This window comes from Mus caroli, unplaced genomic scaffold, assembly GCF_978045245.1.
Source record: "Mus caroli unplaced genomic scaffold, Mus_caroli_1 scaffold_11, whole genome shotgun sequence".
NCBI classification, from domain to species: domain Eukaryota; kingdom Metazoa; phylum Chordata; class Mammalia; order Rodentia; family Muridae; genus Mus; species Mus caroli.
In genome coordinates this window covers 105,991,261-106,014,767 of record NW_028227266.1, presented here as the reverse complement: position 1 = coordinate 106,014,767, position 23,507 = coordinate 105,991,261, and the positions used below count along the sequence as shown (strand labels likewise).

Here is a 23,507-nt window from a genome sequence, read left to right as displayed (position 1 = left end):
TGCTGTGGATTGTATGAGAATTCTGTATTTTTTGGCTAATATCTACTTATTAGTGAATACATACCACATATGTTCTTTGGGGTCTGATTTACCTCACTTAGGATAATATTTTCTAGTTATATCCATTTGCTTGCAAAATTCATGTTGTCCTTGTTTTTAATACCTGAATAGTATTCCTTTGTGTAAATGAACCACATTTTCTGTATCCATTCTTCTGTCGTGGGTCATTGGGTTGTTTCCAGCTTCTGACCATCACAGATAAGGCCACTATGAACATAGTAGAACACGTTCCCCTGTGGCATGGTGGGGCAACTTTTATGTGTATGTCCCAAGAGTGGTATAGCTGGGTCTTCAGGTAGATATATTTCTAATTTTTTGAGGAACTTCCAGACTGATTTCCAGAGTGGTTGTGTCAGTTTGCAATCCCACCAGCAATGGAGGAGTATTCCTCTTTCTCCACATCCTCCGGAGTATGTGCTGTCACCTGAGTTTTTGATCTTAGTCATTCTGATTGGTGTAAGGTGGAATCTCAGGATCTTTTGATTTGCATTTCTCTTTGGACTTTGAACATTTAAGTGCTTCTTGGCCATTCGTAATTCCTGTTGTGAAATCTCTATTTAGTTCTATACCTCATTTTTAATTTTAATTTTTATTTTTTTTTGGTGATTAACTTCTTGAGTTCTTTATATACTTTGGATATTAGCCCTCTATCAGATGTGGGGTTAGTGAAGATTTTTTTTTTTCCCAATCTGTAGGTTGCCGATTTGTCTTATTGACTATGTCCTTTGCCTTACAGAAGCTTTTCAGTTTCATGAGGTCTCATTTATCAGTTCTTGATCTTAGAGCATGAGCCATTGGAGTTCTGTTTAGGAACTCCTTCCCACCCTTTTGCCAATGAGTTCCAGGCTGCTTCCCACTTTTTCTTCTAATAGATTCAGTGTATCTCGTTTTTTGTTGAGGTCCTTGATCCAGTTAGGCTTGAGCTTTGTGTAAGGTGACAAATATGGTTCTATTTTCTTTTCTTTTTCTTTCTTTTTTTTTTTTTTTTTAAGCATACCGAATGCCAGTTAGACCAGTACCATTTGTTGAAGATGCTTGCTTTTTTGCACTAGATGGTTTTGGCTTTTTGTCTAAGATCAAGTGTCCACAAGTTTGTAGTTTCATTTCTGGGCCTTCAGTTCTATTCTATTGATCACCCTGTCTGTCTCTGTACCAGTACCATGCAGTTTTTATCACTATTGCTCTGTAGTATAGCTTGAAGTCAGGGATGGTGATTCCCCCACAAATTACATTGCTTGCTCTTTTCTTTTAATTGGTGTTCTGTAAGATTTTTGTACTTTTAGGCATCTCCTTTAGGTCAGGAAAATTTATGATTTTGTTGAAAATATTTTCTGGGCTTTTGAGCTGAGATCTTCTATTTCTATTACTTTTAGGTTTGGTCTTTTCACAATGTCCCAGATTTCATAGATCTTTTGTGTCAGGAACTTTTTATGTTTAACATTTTTTTTTAAACCAAAGTATCAATTTCTTATGTTGTATCTTTTACACCTGAGATTTCTCTTCCATATTTAGTATTCTGTTGGTGATACTTGTGTCTGTATTTTGTTTGCTTACCTAGATTTTCCATCTCCATGATTCCCTCAAGTTTGTGTGTATGTGTGTGTTTTAAATTACTTCTATTTCCTTTTTCCTGGTCTTGAATAATTTTATTTTATTTTTTCGCCTATTTGTGTTTTCTTTGCTTTCATTAAGGAATTTATTCATCTTTAAAGATCTCTATCATCTTCATAAAATCGACTCTGAGGTCGTCTTTTTGTGTTTCAGCTGTGTTGGAATATCCAGGAGTTTCTGTAGGATGCAAGCTGGGCTCTGGTGTTACTATATTGCCCTGCCTGTTGTTGACTGTGGTCTTACCCTGGTGTCTAGGCATCTGTGTTTGGGATGAATATAGGTCTTGGTGCTTATTTCTGAATTTGTTTTTGTTGGATGGGTGTTTTGTTTCTTGGTTTCTGTTTCATCTGAGTTTTTTTGGTTTTTGTGGTCTGTATTTCTGGTGGGATATGTGACCTCTGGTTCAGCAGGGAGTCTCCATTGGAGTTGGGGGCTGGACTTCTGGGAGTTGGTGTGGTCTTTGGTTCAGCAGGAGGTCTCTGTTCTTCTGACTGGTGTGGCCTGCACCTGTTCTGACTGAAATATTCTGTATTTGAGTAGAGGATATCTGCCTGTGTACAAGTGGGGCATGGCCTTGGGGTTGTGGTGGGGGTGGGCGGTGGAGTAGGAAGTGGTATCAACGGGGTGGGTCTTTGGGATTCCATCTCAACTGTTTTGACTGGAATGGCTTACATCTGCTCAGTGGTTCAAGCATTTGTTCTTATACATAGGAGAATTACAAAGACTTTTAAAAAATTGGTCTTATAAAAATTTATAGAACAGTGTTAGTTATTACAGACAAGTTGTATACAAGTGTATGCCAAATGTACAATAACATTTTATTATTTTTTGTTAGGGAAAAGCACATGTATGTGCATATATACATACACACACTCACATACTCAGAAAAATGTTTCAAAGCATGATCAGATGATAGATTTTTTTCCTGATGCTTTTTTAAGTCTGTAAGCTATTAAGAGGTCAAAATTATACCACATATAATGAAACTTTTAAAAAGTTAAAAAATTATTTCATGTGTATGAATTTGCCTGTATATATCTCCATGCATCACATGCATGCAATGCCCTTGAGGATTAAAAGAGAGGGTTGGATCCCCAGAAATGGAATTACAGATGGTTGTGAGCCACAGTATAGATGCTGGGGCTCATACCTGGGCCTTTTAGAAGAGCAACTGGTGGTGTTATTGACTATGGAGCTATTTCTCCAGCCGTAATGAAACTTTTTATAGAAAGTAGGTAGGATTTCCTAAGGCTCATCATTATCCATTTTAAGCACTTTCCACTTGGGTAGTAGCAAGTCCAGTGCAGCATGAAAAGATCCCATTGTTTGTATCAGTTAGTACAGCTGCATGGATGGGAGGCATTTCCTCATTAGCTTTCCACAATTTACTATCTCCATGAGTTGTTCTTCCTTCTTATCCAGGATACTGGCATGGGGCTGCCTTGCATGTCTGTGTTCCCAGGGCATAATCTTAAGCTATTTAGCCTGACTGGAGGCCAAGGGAAAGCAGGGCCTTGCTCTGGCCTGTAGTGCCCATTGCTGAGGCTGGCTCTGGTTGCAGCTGCTGTTACTGTCAGCCATACTTGATTGTTGAAAAGCCCTGGGTGAACAACAGCTGTTACTGGTGTTTTGAGTGCATTAACTTTAGTTTGTAAACATTTTATAGGATATAAAGTTCAGATACATAGTCAATATGCTTTTGAAAGTCATATAGATACATAGGGTATCATTTAAAGATAGATGCTAACAAAGCAGTTATTTAAAAGACTTTAACACAAACATTCTTAAATGAATTTCAGCTTTACTAAGGTAATTTTCTGCCCAAGTCTGAAATGTTAAAAAACAAAATCAAACCTTGTCCTCCCCCAACCCCTAAAGATTTCTCTGTATAGAGCTGATTGTCCTGGAATGTCAACTCGAAGATCCACCTGCCTCTGCCTCCCTAGTGCTAGGATTAATGGCATGCACCACTACCACCTGGCCAAAATCTTTATTTTAAGTTAAACTGTCATTAGAGCAGAACAGTATTTGTACTTAAGTTTTAAAATGTCATAAGATGGTATGTAACTATTTAGGGGCACAGACTGCCTTATGTTTTTCTCAGGTTCTAACAGACAATTTTAAAAATAACAACCATCCATATTTTCAGAGCCAAGAAACTGAACAGTCAACTTTCTCAGCATCCTCATGATTTCTGAGCTGTTGATAACATGGTTAAATGGATAACTAAAAAAGAAAGCCCAAAAATTTGAATTTATTTTGGGCATCTGTTACTTACATTTAAAAAAGCTATTGTTTTTTTTTCCTGTAACCATAACCAGATGAAGTTTGTAGTTGAATGATGTTTTTTAAGTAGTTTAGCAAAGTGAAAACTTGCAAAACTGGTTGAATAGTTAACTTGTAATTTCTACTGAAATCTCTTATTGAGATGAGAATCTCTAATTGAGATGAGAATTCAATACAACATTTCCAAACCAATTAACAGGAAAATGTCAAGTCTTATGAAAGAATGATTGAAAAGAAGATGTGTAAACCAAAGAGACAGATTTACAGAATTTGGATTTTTGTGAAAGTTTCTGCTTTTCTTTTCCTAGGATACTTCATACCCAGATATGCAAAGTTGAACTAGACAGTGTATTCTAGTTAGGACATTTCTTTTAAAAAGACTAGGCAAAAAGAAAGAAAAGGTGGGCTGCAGTTGATTCTTAGCAGTATCAATAGTTCTGTTTAAATGGATAACAGATGAATTTAAGATAAAATACAGTTTTAAAAATCAAAGTAAAGGACAAAGGTTAATGAAGATAAATAAGTCTAGAACTGCTTTTGTCATTACAAATATTAGTTCCTTTTTAGAAATCGTTTATATATAGCTCATCTAATATCTTTTTTTTGTTTTTTGGTTTTTTTTGAGACAGGATTTCTCTGTGCAGCCCTGGCTGTCCTGGAACTCACTCTGTAGACCAGGCTGGCCTCAAACTCAGAAATTCGCCTGCCTCTGCCTCCCAAGTGCTGGGACTAAAGGTGTGCGCCACCACACCCGGCTCTCGTCTAATATCTTAAGCACAGAATCATAACAGAAAGGAGAAGATGCACCAATGCAGTTTTAAATATGTAAAGTAGCAGTCTATTATAATACTGGTTTTTTTCCCAGTAAGTTTCATATACCAAGAAAGTAAAACTTTGAACAAAGGGGACTATGAAGAAAATCTGAGGTATAAAGACAGGGAGGGCTGTTGCTTTAATGCCTTGTGCTACAAGATTTGGGTTCTGTTTACTAAAATGCAGTATGCACAAAACAAGCTCTCAAATTGATGTTGAAACTGTTATACACTGCTGATAGAAGTAGATATGCACAGGTAAAACCAAAAGTTGAGCAAAATCTGCAGTAGCATTTTCTTCATACTGCATTTGTCAGAGTAACAGGGTGTAATAAATGTATCTATATAAGACGATGCTGGCTACAAATGTAAATACTGAATTTACTAGTCCAACAAAAAGAGACTGTAGATTCAATGTCTTTGTGAACCACACTGGTTTTCTCTTTTTTCCCAGCACTGCCAACATGTTTATTTAGCCTGTCTGCTCCATTTCCCTTTTCTATTAATAATAGGACCCAAACCAAGAATCATACACCTAGCAGCTTATTTCCAGTTTTCAAACTCCAACATGGTCCTTGAGTCTCCTGAGTCCATTTCCAAATTCCCCAGCAACAAGAATAAGAACCTCCCATTATTGCCTTCTGTTTTCTTGAAGAAAATTTTGCCTGGCCCAGGCTTTAGGCTTTCTCTTTTTCCAGCGTGAGATTCCTAGGGTAGGCTAGTTTCTTCTTCTTTTTCTCTTTTCTTTCTCTTTTCCTTTTTCTTTTTTTTACACCATTGCCTGCCTGTCTCTCTCTCTCTTTCCATTGAATATTTTCTTTATTTACATTTCAAATGTTTTCCCCTTTCCTGGTTTCCCCTCCAAAAACACCCCTCCCCCTCCCTGCTCACCAGTCCACACACTCCCACTTCCTGGCCCTGGCATTCCCTTACACTGGGGCATAGAACCTTCACAGGACCAAGGGCCTCTCCTCCCATTGATGTCCGACTAGGCCATCCTCTGCTACATATGCAGCTGGAGCCATGAGTCCCACCATGTGTACTCTTTGGTTGGTGGTTTAGTCCCTGAGAGCTCTGGGGGCTGCAAATCCCTTCAGCTCCTTGGGTCCTTTCTCTAGCTCCATCATTGGGGACCCTGTGCTCAGTCCAATGGTAGGCTGAGAGGATCCATCTCTGTATTTGTCAGGCACTGGTGGAGTCTCTCCAGAGACAGCTATAACAGGCTGTCAGTAAGCACTAGACCAGTGTGGATACACGATCCTTCTTAGAATGGGGACCAAAACACCCATGGAAGGAGTTACAGAGACAAAGTGTAGAATTCTAGTTTCTTGAGGTTCATTGTCTCAGTAGTCTGATTGAGGAACACATAGTCTCTTTAGAATTTCTTCATCCATGTCTGGCCCATCACACCTCCTGAGTGCTGAAATTATAAGTGTCTGTCACATGTCCACTTCTGTTTATTTTGTCAGGCAGTAGTGCTTTGCTTATTCCTTTGGTGGCAGTTTCATGGTTTGCTGATTATTTGTGGTCTTTTTCTTGGTTTTGGTGCTTGTATTTGAAGAAATAAACTTTTCTTCCTCCAGTCTTTACATATTTGCTGTGCCAGGGCAAACACTATCAAGTCTCTCTGTCTAGGGGGTTTGGTTGTATCATTTAGCAGGTTCTGCAGATGGCCTTGATGATGGAGTTCTTGGATTCATGGATGGCCTGATCTTGTGCTTTGATTAGCATGTGGGTAGTGGTTCTTTTTCAAGGGTAGGTCTGGTGCCCTAGTTCTTAGGTGTGTGCTTGGAGCATGGTACTAGTCTTCAGCCATATTCTTTGGAGGTTGGCTTAGTGCTTGGATGATCCCTTAGGTGTTTGGAGGCTGGCCTAACATAAAAAAAGGTCATTAGGGTTGGTATAGAAGTCGGGCCAGTTTGTAGTCTACAATAGTGTACAGTAGCTAACCTGTCATAGTAGATCTTGAGTTGAATCCATAGATGCTGTTCTGATCCTGGGCCTGAACTTGGTCTGTTGCTTGGCCAGTCTGTTAACCAGGATTACTAACACATGTTTGCTCAGATAGGGTATGTGAAGCTAGGTCATGCTGAGGAACAGGAAGAGTTTTCATACATGAAATATTTTTATATAGGAGCACATGCACACCACTTAGGGGTAATAATTGTGCCACAATGTATGTAACTTTCTGACTCACTTAATGATATTACCTTTCACAATATATTGACTATATTAAAGAGGTTTACATATTAAATAAGAACAATTAAATAATGGAGAGTTTATATAGAAAATTCAGCGCTTAATTCAGTGATTCTCACTGTTAAGTATTTGAAAAATTACTAACTGATATGTTTATTCTTGCTTTTCTAGTGATATGCAGCTTTCGAGGATCTGTCCCTCAAGGCCTGGTCTTAGAAATAGGAGAAACAGTTCAGATTCTTGAAAAATGTGAAGGTAAGTGTGAGCCTATAAAACACATAAATAGTGATCAATTACAGTTATGATTGTCCTAATAGATTTTTAGCAATCCTTGTGAAGCCATTATTAAACATATTAAATACTGTTAAAATATTTCCTAATTTATATTCAACAAAAGGTGGCTCTAATATAGTAACAGATGATTTTGGCCATCAGAATATTAATTTTACATATTATGTCATGATCATTTTTTTTTTCAAGACAGGGTTTTTCTGTATATCTCTGGCTGTCCTGGAACTCACTTTGTAGACTAGACTGGTCTTGGACTCAGAAATCCGCCTGCCTCTGCCTTCCGAGTGCTGGGATTAAAGGCGTGTGCCACCATGCCCAGCCGTCATGATCATTTTTATTTTCTACTTGTATTTATCTGCATTTGAGTGAATTATTATTGGTTCATCGCTGTGTCTCTGTCAGATTGACTAGATATCTTTATCTGTAGTAAGACGAAATATATGCTCCAGTGAAGTCCGATTCCACTACTATCCTCTTAGATATGTATCTTAATATGACGTTTTTGCATTCTGAAAATATAGTCTTCAAAATTCTGCAGCAAAATTAAGTTAGAAATTATACAGAGTCAAAGCATTAGCAAAAAGTTAGGTTACTGGGAAGATAGCTCAGATGTGAAAGTACCTACTGCCCATACAGGGGAATCTGAGCTTGGATCCCCAGTGCCACATACTTCCATAACCCTAGCCCTGGGGACACACACAAGCCAATTTAGCTGAATATCTGAGTTTCACATTCAGTGAGAGTCTCTGTCTAAAAAATATAAGGGGCTGGAGATACAGCTCAGAGGTTAAGAACATGCATTATGCTTTCAGAGAACTCAAGTTCTATTCCTAGCATCCACATATGGAGGTTCACGACCACCTGCAACTCTAGCTTTAGGGAGAGCCAACACTTCTGGCCTCTGTGGGTACCCACATTCACAAGCATATATCCATAACATAAAATGAAAATGAAATGATGGTGAGTGATTGAAAAAAGCACTCATGTCAACGCTGACTTTCACATGCATGCACACACAGTACATACAACCACTTATACCAGTGGATCTGCATGAAATTTGCACACACACATGAACACATATGTCATATACACAAATACACATACAGAAGCAAGCAAACAAAAACTAAGGAAAAAACTAACCAAAATATAAGAAGAAATTGATGTTATGGGAAATCACTTTATTAGCGGTGTCTATCCACTTGGCATGACTAGAGGTCACTTTAGATGATATGAAGGAGAGGAACTGTTGTGTTGTGGTCATGTGGAAGTCACACTCTGATCCAGCTGGATTGTTATTATGGGGCTTTGTAAATGTAACCTAACAGGACTCCATAAACATACAAGTTAAAATTTTTTTAAATTAGATTTTTTAAATAGCTTATGTATCTAAATGACTTGCCTGCCTATGTCCCTGGTATCCTTAAAAGTTGGAATAAGGCATTAAATCCCTTGAAATTGGAGTAATAGATAATTGTGAGCCACTATGTGGGAATGAAACCCACAGATCTTCTACAATAGCTACCTAAAAGTGTTCTTTATTGCAGAGCCATTTCTCGCTCCTAGAAATAAACAAGTTTAGTCTTCGTATACTTTGCTGGAAAATTATCTCCAGTGCAGCGCTCACTTTTAAATTTTCCTAAGTGTAAGTTATTATTCCTTCATGATACAAGCAGTAAAAGAAAAATAAAAGGTAATATTTTTAATGTTATATGTAGTTATTTAATGTTCTGATCAAGATACAGTTTTTGAAAAAACTTAGAAAAAAATCATAGAACTAAACACAACAACCCAAAAGGTATGAAATACAGTAGAGAGAGTTCAAAGAAGAGACTATTGCTATTAAAATACCAACTCAACAGCAACCACAACAACACGCACCAAGACATATCAACTACATGCATGCTCAGGGTCTTACAGAAACAAGAACCCAGAGTAAATGCAAAAAGATGGGGTGCTGATGAGATGGCTCTGTAGTTAAGAGAACTTACTGTTCTTGAAGAGGATCTAAGTTAAATTTCTCTCCCTCTCTCTCCCCCTCCCTCCCCGTGTGTGTGTGTGTGTATGTATATGAAAGTATATAATAAGGTTTACACAAGGTATAACTTACCTGGATGTAGATGAGTTTTCTCAGTTGGACACAGAGTGGGATTCTGTGGTAGTTTACCTACCTAATACAAGACATTTGGGTCTCATCCCTAGCATTCTTTAGAAGACAACAAACAGTGATAACCACATCATAAAAACATACAAGATATGGAAATAGAATAATAACCAATTTAAAACAAGAACCTTTATGACACCAATAAGAATAGCAAAGAAAGGGAAAAATAAACAGTGAACTAAATAGTAATAAAGATGAAAGATTTTAAAAAGTAGTAAAAAATAACAAGTGGGGATGAGAAAGAAGGTGAGAAGAGAAAGATCTGTCTGAAGAATAAGGGAAAAAGAAAATGGTAAACAATTTTAAAGAAGAAAAGAGAAAGGAAATACATAAAATACACATCTGTGTATTTAAGATAAACTGGTATAACAGAAAACCCACATTTTAGTAAAATAAAATTGCATGAAATAAAGTAAAAGCCTTTTGTTTGCCAAGAAGGTTAGTTATATGGAAAAGGATGGATTTTCTCAAACTGGGCTGACCAGATGATCTTTCAGTGACTTCTCAGGCTCTGTGCCTCTTGAGAGAATGTAGGCTGTGGCTGACTGTCTTTCCATAGTGCTTAACTCTGCATCTTGTGTGTTAGTTACTTTTTTGTTGCTGTGATAAAATTCTTGACAAACCAGTCTAAAGAAGGAGACAGTGCATTATGAAGGGGAAGCCATGGCCCTAGGAGCATGAGGTACCTGGTCAGATTGCATTTGCAGTAAGGAAGCACAGAGATCAAGGCTTTGTTGACTTTCTTCTTTTTATTCACTTCAAGACCCCACAGAATGGTGCTACATTTAGAGCGTGTTTTCAATTCTTTACCCTTTTTTTGAGATATACCATCAGGTCTGTTTCCACAGTGATTTTTAAGCTCAATCAAATTGGCAGTGAAGCTTAGTTAAAAAAAAAATATATATATATATATATATATGTGTGTGTGTGTGTGTGTGTGTGTATATATATACACATATATATATATGTGTGTGTGTATGTATATATATATATTTTTTGTAATGGTTTGTTACTAGATCCACGTATGACATGTCTCAGTTATTTTCCTAGTTTCCCCTCTGAAAATCCCCTATCCCCTCCCTCCTCCCCCTGCTCCCCAACCCACTCACTCCCATTCCTGGCTCTGGCATTCCCCTATAATGGGGCATAGAACCTTCACAGGACCAAGGGCCTCTCCTCCCATTGATGATGGGCTAGGCCATCTATCCTCTGCTACATATGCAGCTAGAGCCACAAGTTCCACCATGTGTTTTCTTTGATTGGTGGTTTAGTCCTAAGGAGCTCTGGGGGTTCTGGTTAGTTCTTATTGATGTTCCTCCTATGGGGCTGCAAACCCCTTCAGCTCCTTGAATACTTTCTCTACCTCCTTCATTGGGGACCCTGTGCTCTGTCCAATGGATGACTGTGAACATTCACTTCTGTATTTGCCAGGCATTGGCAAAGCCTCTCAGGAGACAGCTATATCAGTCTCCTGTCAACAAGCTCTTGTTGGCATCTGCCATAGTGTCTGGGTTTGGTGGTTGTTTATGGGATGGATCCCCAAGTGGGGCAGTCTCTGGATGGTCGTTCCTTCAGTCTCTGCTCCGAACTTTGTCTCTGTAACTTCTTCCATGGTTATTTTGTTCCCCTTTCTAAAAAGGATTCTGAGCTTCTGGGCTCACTTATCAGTGAGTGCATATCATATGTGTTCTTTTGTGATTGGGTTACCTCACTTAGGATGATATCCTCCAGATCCATCCATTTGTCTAAGAATTTCATAAATTCATTGTTTTTAATAGCTGCCTGGTACTCCATTGCATAAATATACCACATTTTCTGTATCCATTCCTCTGTTGAGGGACATCTGGGTTTTTTCCAGCTTCTGGCTGTTATAAATAAGGCTGCTATGAACATAGTGGAGCATGTGTCCTTATTACAAGTTGGAATATTTTCTGGGTATATGCCCAGGAGTAATATTGCTGCATCTTCTGGTAGAACTATGTCCAATTTTCTGAGGAACTGCTAAACTGATTTCCAGAGTGGTTGTACAAGCTCGCAATCCCACCAACAATGGAGCTTTGTTGACTTTCTTCTTTTTATTCACTTCAAGACCCCACAGAATGGTGCTACATTTAGAGCGTGTTCCTCTTTCTCCACATCCTCGCCAGCATCTGCTGTCACCTGAGTTTTTGATCTTAGCCATTCTGACTGGTTTTAGGTAGAATCTCAGGGTTGTTTTGATTTGCATTTCCATGATGATTAAGGATGTTGAACATTCTTTTAGGTGCTTCTCAGCCATTCGGTATTCCTTAGTTGAGAATTCTTTGTTTAGGGTTATTTGGTTTTCTGGCGTCCAACTTCTTGAGTTCTTTATATATATTGGATATTAGCCCACTATTGGATTTAGGATTGGTAAAGATCTTTTCCCAATCTGTTGGTTGCTGTTTTGTCTTACAGTGGCCTTTGCCTTTTAGAGGCTTTGCAATTTTATGAGGTCTCACTTGTCGATTCTTGATCTTACAGTACAAGCCATTGCTGTTCTGTTCAGGAATTTTTCTTCTGTGCCCATATCTTCGAGACTCTTCCCCACTTTCTCCTCTATAAGTTTCAGTGTCTCTGGTTTTATATGGAGTTCCTTGATCTACTTAGTAAAAATGGCTATCTTGCTGAGAGCAATCTACAGACTCAATGCAATCCCCATCAAAATTCCAACTCAATTCTTCACAGAGTTAGAAAGGGCAATGCAATTTGCAAGTTCATCTGGAATAATAAAAAACCTAGGATAGCAAAAACTATTCTCAACAATAAAAGAACCTCTGGTGGAATCACCATCCCCGACCTCAAGCTGTACTACAGAGCAATTGTGATAAAAACTGCATGGTACTGGTACAGTGACAGGCAGGAAGATCAATGGGATAGAATTGAAGACACAGAAATGAACCCACATATCTATGGTCACTTGATCTTTGACAAAGGAGCTAAAACCATCCAGTGGAAAGAAGACAGTATCTTCAACAAATGGTGCTGGCTCAACTGGCGGTTTTTGTTTTTGTTTTTGCTTTTTTAGAATTTTTCCTACAGGCAAACTAGCTTTCAAGGCAGATATCCATTCATTTATTCAGTAAATTGATATTTGTTGTGTGGTCTAAAGATAGGAACATAAAGAGACTTCTGACTCTAGACTAAAAGTCTCAGACAAGACCTTCTCAAGATGACTCCTTGGGAGCCAGTGACATAACACTTGTCATCAGGCCTGATTACTAGAGTTGGATTCTCAGAAGGCTTCCACTGGTTATGTCCTCTGACCTCCACTTACACATGCTGTAGCACTCCTGGGAATACACACACACATACATTTATATACACAAGCTGTGTGTGTGTGTGTGTGTGTATCTCCTTGTTATCTACACTATAAGATACTTTGAGAAGAGAGAGAAATTTGCCTAGTCTGGAATGACACATAGATTCCAGTCCTTTTGTCTTTTTAGACTGATTGATGATTTATAAGCTATCGATTCTATCATGTACTTCTACTGTAATGCTTTCACTTGACTCCAGTTTCTGCTGAACACTTCTGCCTTCTAATTCCCTTAGTACTCTTGGACTTAGTTATGTGTTCTTATATAGTCTACAGCCTTAAAATTGTTGCTGGCTGTTCTGTTAGAATATTTCTACTGTCATGATGGAGAAAATAGATGTTTTTTCTGATCTATATTGTAGATATAATTTTACATAAATTAGATATTCTTTTTAAAAGTAATATTGAAGAAATGGTTCCTCGAGTGAGCCAGTGTTTAAAAAAGTTCTTTTATGGCTGGGCAGTGGTGGCACACACCTTTAATCTCAGCACTTGGGATGCAGAGACAGGCAGAGTTTGAGGTCAGCCTCATCTACAGAGTGAATTCCAGAACTGCCAAGGCTACACAGAGAAAACCTCTCTTTAAAAATAAAAAGTTTGCATGGTGGCGCACGCCTTTAATCCCAGCACTCAGGAGGCAGAGGCAGGCAGATTTCTGAGTTCGAGGCCAGCCTGGTCTACAAAGTGAGTTTTGGGACAGCCAGGACCACACAGAGAAACCCTGTCTCGAAAAACCAAAAAAAAAAAAAAAAAAAAAGAAAGAAAAAGAAAAAGTTTCTTATTCAGAGAGATCTAAGCATTATAAATATTGAATTCTTTTTTTTTTTTGAGCTGAGTAAGCCAAATATTGGCATAGTTATTTTGTTTGTAGAGAGAAAAAATAAATAATGAGTTTAGTCTTTGTGTTTCTCAGAGTAAATCAGTTATTGAGCAGACAAGGTCTGTCAAAGTTTAATCTCCTAGAAACCTTATGATTTCCTTTTGAGATTTTTCTTTTTTTGATTCATATATATCCTGCTAATTTCCCATTTGTTTAATTTTTTTCTATCTTGCATTACTGTAATATTCAGGCAACAATCAGTAGCAGAAAAGGAGCTAACTGTCTGACTCAGACATAAAAATGAAAGAAATTTTTATGTGGGTCCATGTTCTGTCCACCTCCTGGCTGGTTCTAGGCTTAATGGAAGGGTAGAGACACCACTCCAGGGGTGGGAAAGCACAGTCGGAGATGTGGAAAGAAGCTGGAGCTGGTTCTGGGATTCAAGGCCGGTCTGAGGAGGTTCTCTGACTCTTGGTCATCCAGGTGCCACTGGGAGTCGAGGAAGAACAGAGGTGAGGGTCCAGGGCAGAGGGGGCCCTTGTGCTGGGGACAGCGTCTAGCCCCGGGGCTGGGCCGGGGAAAGAAGAGCTCTGGCTTGTCTCAGTGATGATTGTCTTTAGCCTGGTGGAGGAGGCTGGAGGTGTAGAGAGGCCTGCTGCAGGAGATTTAGCTGTGGCTTTGTAGGGAAAGACCTGCCATTCTCCATGGTGGTAGTAGATATAAAAGACAGTCCATGTTTATCCATATTGTTTATTGTCTGTTCAGTGTGTAAAATGGATGTATACTGAACTATACCCACTCTCAGGGTGGACCTGAGATTAAATACGTTTTTCAGGGAAGAATGTCTGGGAAGAGAAGCTTATTGGCTAAGTTGTCAGGGCCTCTAGGTACCTCATTAGCATGGAGAACTCTGTTTCAGGCCTACATGACCACAGGTGACATATCCTTATGTAAGGAGTGTGGCAGTGTTCCAGACTAGGAATCTGGCAGGGGGTGGGAAGTTGCCTAAGTCTCAGGTGTGTGCCCACCGAGTCTCTGGGTCTTAACCTGCTCTGCAATACCAAGCTTCCTGGCATGGTTTTATCATCCCACAGTTATAACTACTAATGTTATAAGAAGATAATACAAGAGAACAATGGGTAGATACTGTTTTCATTAGGTTCCACTGCACTTGGTGGGTAAATATTCCCTGCTACTTACTGGTGGCATATGGATAAAGTTTATAGCTTTTCAATAAAAAGAAAAGGTACTTATAGCTCTAAAACTTTGGTTTTATTAATATAGGAAATTATTTCATGTTCAGAAATCATGGAATTTGAAGTGAAAGTATTTCAAGTACATTTGTATAATATATCTCTAAACATTTAAACTTATGTCTTTGAAAAAAAATCTATTCTAGCAAATTAAGTTTAACGTGTAAAAGCAATTAAATTTAATCATAGTTTTCATATTTTTCTATACATTCTACATAATACTAGAAGCGTTAGTGCATATGTGTTCTAGTTCAGAAAATTAAAATATAAGAAAATATGAAGTGATTTGTAGCAGCATAAGGATGAGGATTCTTTTGTCTGCCCTTTGTGTTAAACTGTTTGAAATTCATTGAATGCCTAATTTTGTAAAGGCCACTGATAGTTTCAAATTCACATCTATTTTATTTTGCCATTCTATAAAAATATAAAAGCAAATGTGACTGTTTCATACTATCCTGTGTGAAGTTCATAACTTTCTGATCCTTAGTTTTCAAAATCTTAACAAAACGAGGTAAAATTGCCATCTACTAAGGTGTCACGCATGTAACTAAAGTATGTAGGTTGCTCAGGGAATACTGAATGATTCTGAATTGTAGGATAGAGGCAGACAGACTGATCTCAGGATCTTGTTGAGCTAGACTTAATCCTATGGATTTATAGGTAATGTCTACCCTACCACCCTTAGATTTAACAGTTCAAGGTGGCTGTGGAAGTCTGTGTATTACAGGGGAGACTAGGCTGAATGAAATATGTGCAGTCCCATAACAACTCTCCAACTTCTTTGACTTTCTTTGTCTGTCCTTGGTTGTCATGTTATAAAATCTGGTTTTATAGCAAGATGGCCAGTTCAAGAGCCAAACTTGAGATGATCTTACTGTAGTTACTCATTGCTACTAGTTTTTATGTTTGCCTCAGTGTGACCATCAGCAAAATTGAGTTTGGAGACAAAATAAGACTTTTAAGAGATCTTAGATCTCGAGATCCATGTATAAAGTCTGTTTGGTTGATTGGAACTTGTTCTTTTCCTGGATAGGTTACTTTAATTAAATATATTTGTCAGTTGTAAGTTTATAAATAGTGGTAGTTTGAAACCATGGTTCACTGGTCAGAAGGAAATTTCACTCACTCATGTGAATTTAAGTTAGTAATAGGCCAGGGCCTATCAGAGAGAGAAGCTTCAGTTTGAAGTTTTATGTAGGCTTGTGTTTCTTGAAGCTTGACGATAGCTGCTGTAGGGCCGAGGAGGGGTCTGATTTGTCTTGTTGTTTTGTATATATACTTGAAAGAAAATGTATTAGAGTTTCAAGATGGTGATTTCTCATGTCATGGGACTTGATGAATGTGCTTTGTGTTCAGAAGTCTTAAGTAGTCACTGTTGTTTTGTCTTGTATTTGTATTGGGTATGCCCTTGGCTTCATGGAGATGATAGTGAAGTGGGTCTTGCGAAAACAAGTTCTGAATATATCTTCGCAGTGGATGATTCAGGGCAATGGGCATAACTTTACTAATTCTCAAATTTTCTTTCTGGAAGATAATTAAAATAGATACTTATACTGATTCTGGGCATGTGCATGAGGCTGATTCCAGAGCAGTTTAGGAATGACCATTCTGTGGTAGTATTATTCAAATTTGTTTAGGGTTCTCTAAAATAACTAATTTCAAAACAATAATGACTCATATGGAAAAAAATTCCCAGATTTTGAATGTATATTTAGCTATTGCTATTTATCAACTTTATAATTATAGATCATAAATGAAGATTTAAAATAGCATTAAACTATGTGCATTAATATACAAGCTTATTCTTTTTAAGCTTTTCAATGAAAATAATGGAAAGATAATTTTGAAAATCAGCCTTTTGAATACTTTTGGGGGTTGAATTCTGCTAAAAGTTTCTTTGATTTATAATTCATTGACTCTTTCTTGGCTGTTATTAGTTATATAATTGAAAAAGACACCAAGAATTTGAAGGCTATGCATATTTTTATTGATACACCAAGTAAGAAAATATTTTTTAAAAGATTGTAGGTTGTTTTTGGCTTTCAAATTCACTGTTGGTTTCTTACATGGTTTTTAGAATGTGCACTCATTCTAGTCTGTCCTTTACAAGGAAACAGTTATAATTCTTTTTATTATTACTCATGTGTACAGGCATGTGTGCCATGTGCCTGTATGGAGGTCAGGAACCACTGCTGTGGTTTCTTCTTTCCAGCTTTACATGGTGCTGAGGATTAAACTCAGGTCTCCAGGCTTGTGCAACAAATATTTTTACCTGCTGAACCGTCTTAACAGCCTGAATGATTTTTTTTTCAAAAAATTTAAATAAGATTATTTTAAATTATGGGATAGAGAAGAGATTGTACTTTTTTTTTTGATGGATCTTTTGCTAGTCTTTGATCTCTCTCTACTCGGATATTAGGTTAAGGACCAGTAAGTTTGGGTTGGATTGTTTTACTTTTGTCAGTGAAAATATATGTTTGAGATACAAGCTTGGAGTGTCTTGTCAAAGAGGGTGAGTACTACCTTGAGCTCCTGTTAGTACTTTTGACCTTACTCCCTTGGTTTGCACCTGTTTTGGCTGCTAACTGTTGACTGTCACATGGCCTGGTCTTTATAGAGGCTCCATTCTTTGAGTTAACACTGCTCACATTGTTCTGCAGCTTCTCAGCCAGCAGTTTTTGTAGAGGTACCTTTTGCCTCTATGGGACAGTATGGCTTCACTTGCATTGGGTGCCTAGCAAGTTCATTTTACAATCTCCACAAAAATGTATATTTGCCAAAGCACTGTTCATCAGTGTTGAAATTATAGGTGGTAAAACTTTCAGCTCAGAATGTGGAACAAGGCTAAGTCATTACCACTTTTCATGCATGTGTTTACATGTTATGCCTTTCACATAAATTAATTTCATATTTACACCAAGATTAAGAACTTATTTTTAGGGCCAGAGAGATGGTTCAGAGGTTAAGAGCACTGGCTGCTCTTCCAGAGGTCCTGAGTTCAATTCTTAACATCCACATGATGGCTCATAATTGTCTATAATGTAATCTGATACCTTCTTCTGGTCTGCAGACATACATGCAAGCAGAACACTGTATACATAATAAATAAATCTTAAAAAATTAGAACATTTTAAATATACTTTTGTTATTTGTATTTGTCTTATTTATTTGCTTGTTTAATATAACAGAATTAAAGTGAAAAAAAGTAAACCCTATTTATTTTTCAAGTTGATTTGAAGTGATTTAATTTATATGAAGTGTTTGGTGTGACTACTAAAGATGTCATGCCCAGTTGTGAGGATAGATGTAAATCTCACATCCTCACTTCATTCTCACATTAACTAATCATTGAGCAATTATTAATGCTATTTGTCGCAGTTGCAAACCATTGTGCTTCCATCTTCTCTAGCACTTGTTTATTGTTCTCAATTTTTTCTCTTTTTGTACATTGATGACATTTATACAGTTTATAATATTTTTATGGTTATTATCTTTGAAATTCAATCCAGGTCTTCTAAAACCTGTGGCTTGTTCCTTTGTCTTGAGCTTAACATGGTTATTTTATTTGTTTTTGTTTTGTTTTTTTTTTTTTTTCTTTTGGTTTTTTGAGACAGGGTTTCTCTGTGTAGCCCTGGCTGTCCTGGAACTCACTTTGTAGATCAGGCTGGCCTTGAACTCAGAAATCTGCCTGCCTCTGCCTCCCGAGTGCTGGGATTAAAGGAGTTCCCCACCATGCCCAGCTTGTTTTTAGTTTTTCAAGACAGGGTTTTTCTGTGTAAACCTTGGCTGTCCTGGATCTCACTCTATAGAATAGGCTGGGTAAGAGATTAACATGGTTATTTTTATTTAAAACAGCTCCCCTAATATTTTCCTTTTTCTTTGTGAAACCAACTGCTTAAGCAGAATGTGCTGCAAATAACATTGTGGTGGTTAATCTTACCATTTAGGAGATCTCTAGGCATGGCTTTGAAGGCATGTTACAGAGATGAAGTTAGCTGAGGAGGGAAATTCACCAAGGCACCTTTTCACAGGCTGGGGTCTGGGAATAAAAAGGGAAAGAGGAGGCAACTAGCTGAGTGCTGCGTGCGTCTTTGTTTTTGCCTTGCTTTAGAGGTAGTGTGTGACCAGATGCTCTGTGCCTGCTACAGCAGACTTTCTCTTCAAACCATGAGTTAAAATAAATCTTCCCTTAAATTTCTTTGTCAGGTATTCTGTCATAGTACAATAAAAGCAACCATTACACTCTTAAATTTTAAAATCTCTGGTATAAAAGAGACATTACTATTTATAGGTGAGAAATTGAGTCTGATGTCATACCTTAATTTTTAATTATATTTGATTATATATGACATTTAAATTATTTATTATTGCATGTCTGTGTGTGTGCCCTCATACATATGTGCAGTATTTGTTTATGGGAACGTGTGCCACAGTATGTTTAGAGAGGTTAGAGGACAACTTTGTGAAGTCAGTTTTCTCCATTCACTTTTGTATAATGTTCAAACTCAGATTTCTGTGCTTACAGACAAGCATTTCTACCCACTGAACCATCCTGTAGGTGGTGGCAGCGGTGGCTACTGCGGCTGCAGCTACTGCCACCACCGCTGTCTCTTCCTCCTCCTCTTCCTCCTCTTCCTTCTCCTTCTCCTCTTCTTCTTCCTCCTCCTCCTCCTCTTCCTCTTCCTCCTTCTCCTTCTCCTCTTCTTCCTTTTCCTCCTCCTTCTTCCCTCTTCCTTTAAAACTTTTTATTGGTTCTTTGTGAATTTCACATCATGTACCCCAATCCCACTCATCTCTACCTCTCCTCATATCTGCTTTTCATTCTTGTAACCTCCTGTTTAGCAGAGAAAACAAACAAAACTTGGTTTGGAAGCTGTAGTGTGTCATAGTGTGTCATATAGTGTTACCTTTTGTCTACATTTCTTTGCTTGCAAATGTTCGTTGCAATGAATTGGTGGTCTGGCATAAGGAATGCCTCTGGCTTCTGCTACTCTATTGATAATGGAACATCAGTTGGACTCACTCCTCTTGGTTATCCATTGTTGCCCTGTGTCTTGGGAGATCCTGTAGTTTTAGATTTGTAGGACTGACCCCTTCATATACACTAGCAATTCATAGATGGGGCAGATGTTGGGGTGGGCCAATTCAAAACCCTGGATCTGAGAGGTATCTGAACTAGTTAGCCTGTAGTCTCTCCCTCTCTCATGCACTTGGGGATGGCTTATTGCAGTCCCTGCTACCAGGGCCAGCTCTACTCTGTTGCCCAGGTGAGGTGCAGGGCCTGTTCTCCCTAGTGTTGCCATTGTCGAGGGACGTGGCCAGTTCTTCCACTCTCATGACCCCAGGGCCAGCTCTCCTGACTGCTATAGGTGGTGAGGGGTGAGGGAGAGGAGGAGAGTGTCTCTCCTTTGTCCATACCACCCAGCTGGCTCACCTGCAACCTCTACCCCTACGTCCACCTCTACTGTACTGCCCTGGCAAGCCTGCTCTCCTGACTGCTGCAGCAGGTGAGGTGCAGGACCATCTTTCCCACTCTAATGATCAAGGGAATTAGCATTCCTGTTTGCCGTAGGTGGCAAGGGGTATGTGTGTGTGTGTGTATCATCTCTTCCTCTTTAACCCATGGCTGATAGGTACGCCAGTTCTCCCACACTCAAGCCCTTGAGGCAAAGTTCCCCCCACTCCCCATGCCACCAGGGTTAGCTCTGCTGTCAACCCAGTCGAGGTGTGCAGGGCCCACTCTCCTGAGTGCTACAGCTGGTGAGTGGCAGAGACAGGTCTCCTGCTCTCACAACCTCAGGGCCAGGCCTCCTGCTTGCCTCAGGTGTTGAGGGTGGAGGAAGGAGAAGGATATCTCTTATCTATGCCACCACACAGTGAATGAGTGGGAGGGCCGGGTCCCCGGTGCTCATGTCTTTGAGGGCCTGGCTAGGCTTCCAATCAACTACCGCTCTGTGGAGTACTACAGTTGGCTAGGGGTAGAGTCAGTTCTCATGCCTCCAGGGCCAGCTCTCCCATGATGCCCAGCTGAGGGGTGGGCCAGTTCTACACAGCCCTTAAATAGCAGCAAGCCCGCCCCCAACTGGGGCAGCACAGGCCAAAACCTCACCATGATCCCAGGTGGCGTCACTGGCTGCTCTTCTTAGGCTGTTCCTCATTACTCTTAGTCTCCAGTTCTGCCTTTCTTTACTGTGCTCACATCCTTCTGTTTCAGTGTCTCTTCCATTCTCTACCACTTAATTGCTCCTTTAAGAGGTTTCTGGGGTCTCTGAGTGTCTGGGGTTATCTCAGGAGTGCTATGCCCCACTCATGCATTATGGTGCTGGGCAGGGTCATCTCAGGCATGGTTTGCTCCTCCAGGACTGGTGGTTGTCTCAGGCCAGCTCTCTGTTCAAGTCCAATAGTGCTCGTCTGCTGATCATCTTGGGCTTGCTCTTCACCTGGTCTGCTCAAGTGGTTCCATGGGAGAGTCATCTGTCTCAGGCTCACTCTTGCCCTGGGCCCTCAGCCCCAGGAGGGGGTTCTTTTAGTCTCAGGCTTGCTCTCGGTCCTGGGAGTCTTCCAGGGCCTGGGCAGTGTGGGATTGGTGATTGTCTCAGGCTAGCTCCCTGTCTGAGTCCCAGTTGGACTGGTGATTATCTTAGGCTTGCTTTTTTTCAGAGAGTGTGAGGCTACTAATCATTCAGATGTTCCTAGGTCAGAACACTGAGCTTAGATATAACCTCTCTCCTCTCTGCCACCTACTGACGCACACGGAACACAGCAGCCAGAGCTGCAAGCTTCTAGAGGCAGCTGAATGGAATTTTGTTTTAAATTGTTTTATTTATTTACATTCCAAATGTTGCCTCCTTTCCTGGTCCCCCCTCCAAGAGTTCTTCACTCGATCCCCCCCTCCCCTTTAAATTTACTTTGTGCAGCTCTTTGCTTGGGTCTTTTCAGCATAAAACGTTTTATGTATTTCTTGTGTCAGTGAAGGAGTTGTAATTGTAAGACATTTTTGTAAACCTGGTTAAAAGGACACTCACTTTGCCTTTTCAGGAAAAATTCACCCCTCAATAATAAACAGTGTAGATTAAGAACATTTCTTTTTTCCTTTTACCCTAGTCTGAGCTTGGGATACCAAACAAAAGAGACATTTCAGTTTATTTTAGTCTCTAGTATCTCCTAATTTACTTTTTGTATTTTGGTTTTGGCTGAGTTTCTTTTTAAGTCTTGATCGAAAAGACAACAACAGATGGGTAGCTTTAGATAGTATTTTGTGTGAAGATCAGTTACAAGTAAAATTTAGTTGAAACATTAGAATTGTGAGAGATTTCAGTGGTGATAAGGGGTCTATGGGGCTGCAGGTGGCTCAGTCAATAAAGTACTTGCCATACAAGCACAAAGACCTGCGTTGGGATCTCCAGCCCCTATACATACAAACTTGAGGTCAGGATTACATGCCTCTAATCCTATCATTGGGAGGCAGAGACAGGTAGAACAATGTAGCTCACTGACCAGCCTCTTTAGATGAGTTGATGAGCCCTAGGTTCAGTGAGAGACCCTGTCTCAAAAAATAAAGTGGAGAGTGTTTGAAGAAGACATCCAGTGTCCACGTGCACGTGCATGGCATATGTGCACACACAGACCATACGCACAAATAAGGGGTCATGGTTAAAGTCACTCATGAATAGTGTAGGCTTTATCGATAATTGTGGACACGTTTTATAGGGAAGGAATCTTTCCTGTTTAATCTTGGGAGAGTCATTTGCTTTCCATGGAAGTAAATGGAAGCTCTTCAAACTCATCCCGTTTTCAGGTCTACTGATTGTCATTTTGTTGTAATGATAAATCTCTTTGATAGTGTATTTATTAACATCTTGTTGGTGAGAATAGAAGTATAGCTGCTAATTCATGTATAGATTTGAACCCATTTTTAAATTTTATGTCTTAACTTTTTCAAAAAGGGACTTTACATAGATCTTTGAAAGTGTGTGTTTTTGGTCTCTTAGAAATTACACTATTTATATTAAGCAATTCTGATTTAACCTATTTCACAAGCCCAGTCTTTCCTGGAGAAATTTATAGCAGTAAAAGGCAAACATAGAATCATAGTGTTTCTTATTCCTGTCAGCTGCCTCTTCTTCCATTTTTTTCCAGTCCCTGTGTATGAGAGACTGTAAAGACATTATACATGTATTAGTTTAGACTGACCAACAGACTTGTCTTACAGATTTTATTATCTCATATCTTGCAGATTCAGTCAGGTTTTTCAGCTCCTATATATTTTCATGCCTAGTGCAGTTTAGCCACTCTTTAGCTACTGGTCTCAGCTAGAAAAGAATAAAACCCAGTCTGAATTTTTATCAAGAAGAATAAAGAATTATGAAAAAGATAAAAGAACATTTAGTGACTCAATATGGGGAAAGAGAAGTAAAGTTATGACTTGTATATAGTTTTTCTAAAAGGAGGGGATAAAAACCTTACACCACCACCATCACCACCACCACCACACCAGTAACCAACAAACACTGATCATGATAATTCTGAACATTAGTGGCCTCAATTCCCCAGTAAAAAGACACAGACTAATAGAATGGATTCAAGACCTAGGAACTATCCTTCTGCTATATCCAAGAAACACACCTTAATATAGAAGAAACATACCTTAATATAGATAGCACCTCAGGGTAATAGG

At 39.0% G+C, this 23,507-nt stretch overlaps 1 protein-coding gene and 1 non-coding gene across 4 annotated transcripts in view; one reads left to right on the top strand and one right to left on the bottom strand.

The window, feature by feature from the left end:
• Dock3 (dedicator of cytokinesis 3) overlaps positions 1 to 23,507 on the top strand; it is a 296,390-nt gene that overhangs the window by 24,506 nt on the left and 248,377 nt on the right. For all 3 annotated transcript variants that reach the window (XM_021171370.3, XM_085827985.1, XM_085827986.1), the window contains exon 2: positions 7,140 to 7,223. In XM_021171370.3, coding sequence (XP_021027029.1) covers positions 7,140 to 7,223 — 84 coding nt within the window. The remainder of the gene's footprint in view (positions 1 to 7,139; positions 7,224 to 23,507) is intronic.
• Positions 21,493 to 21,623, bottom strand: LOC115032037 (small nucleolar RNA SNORA17). Its single transcript, XR_003837684.1, has one exon. It is a non-coding gene; the product is annotated as a small nucleolar RNA SNORA17 (small nucleolar RNA).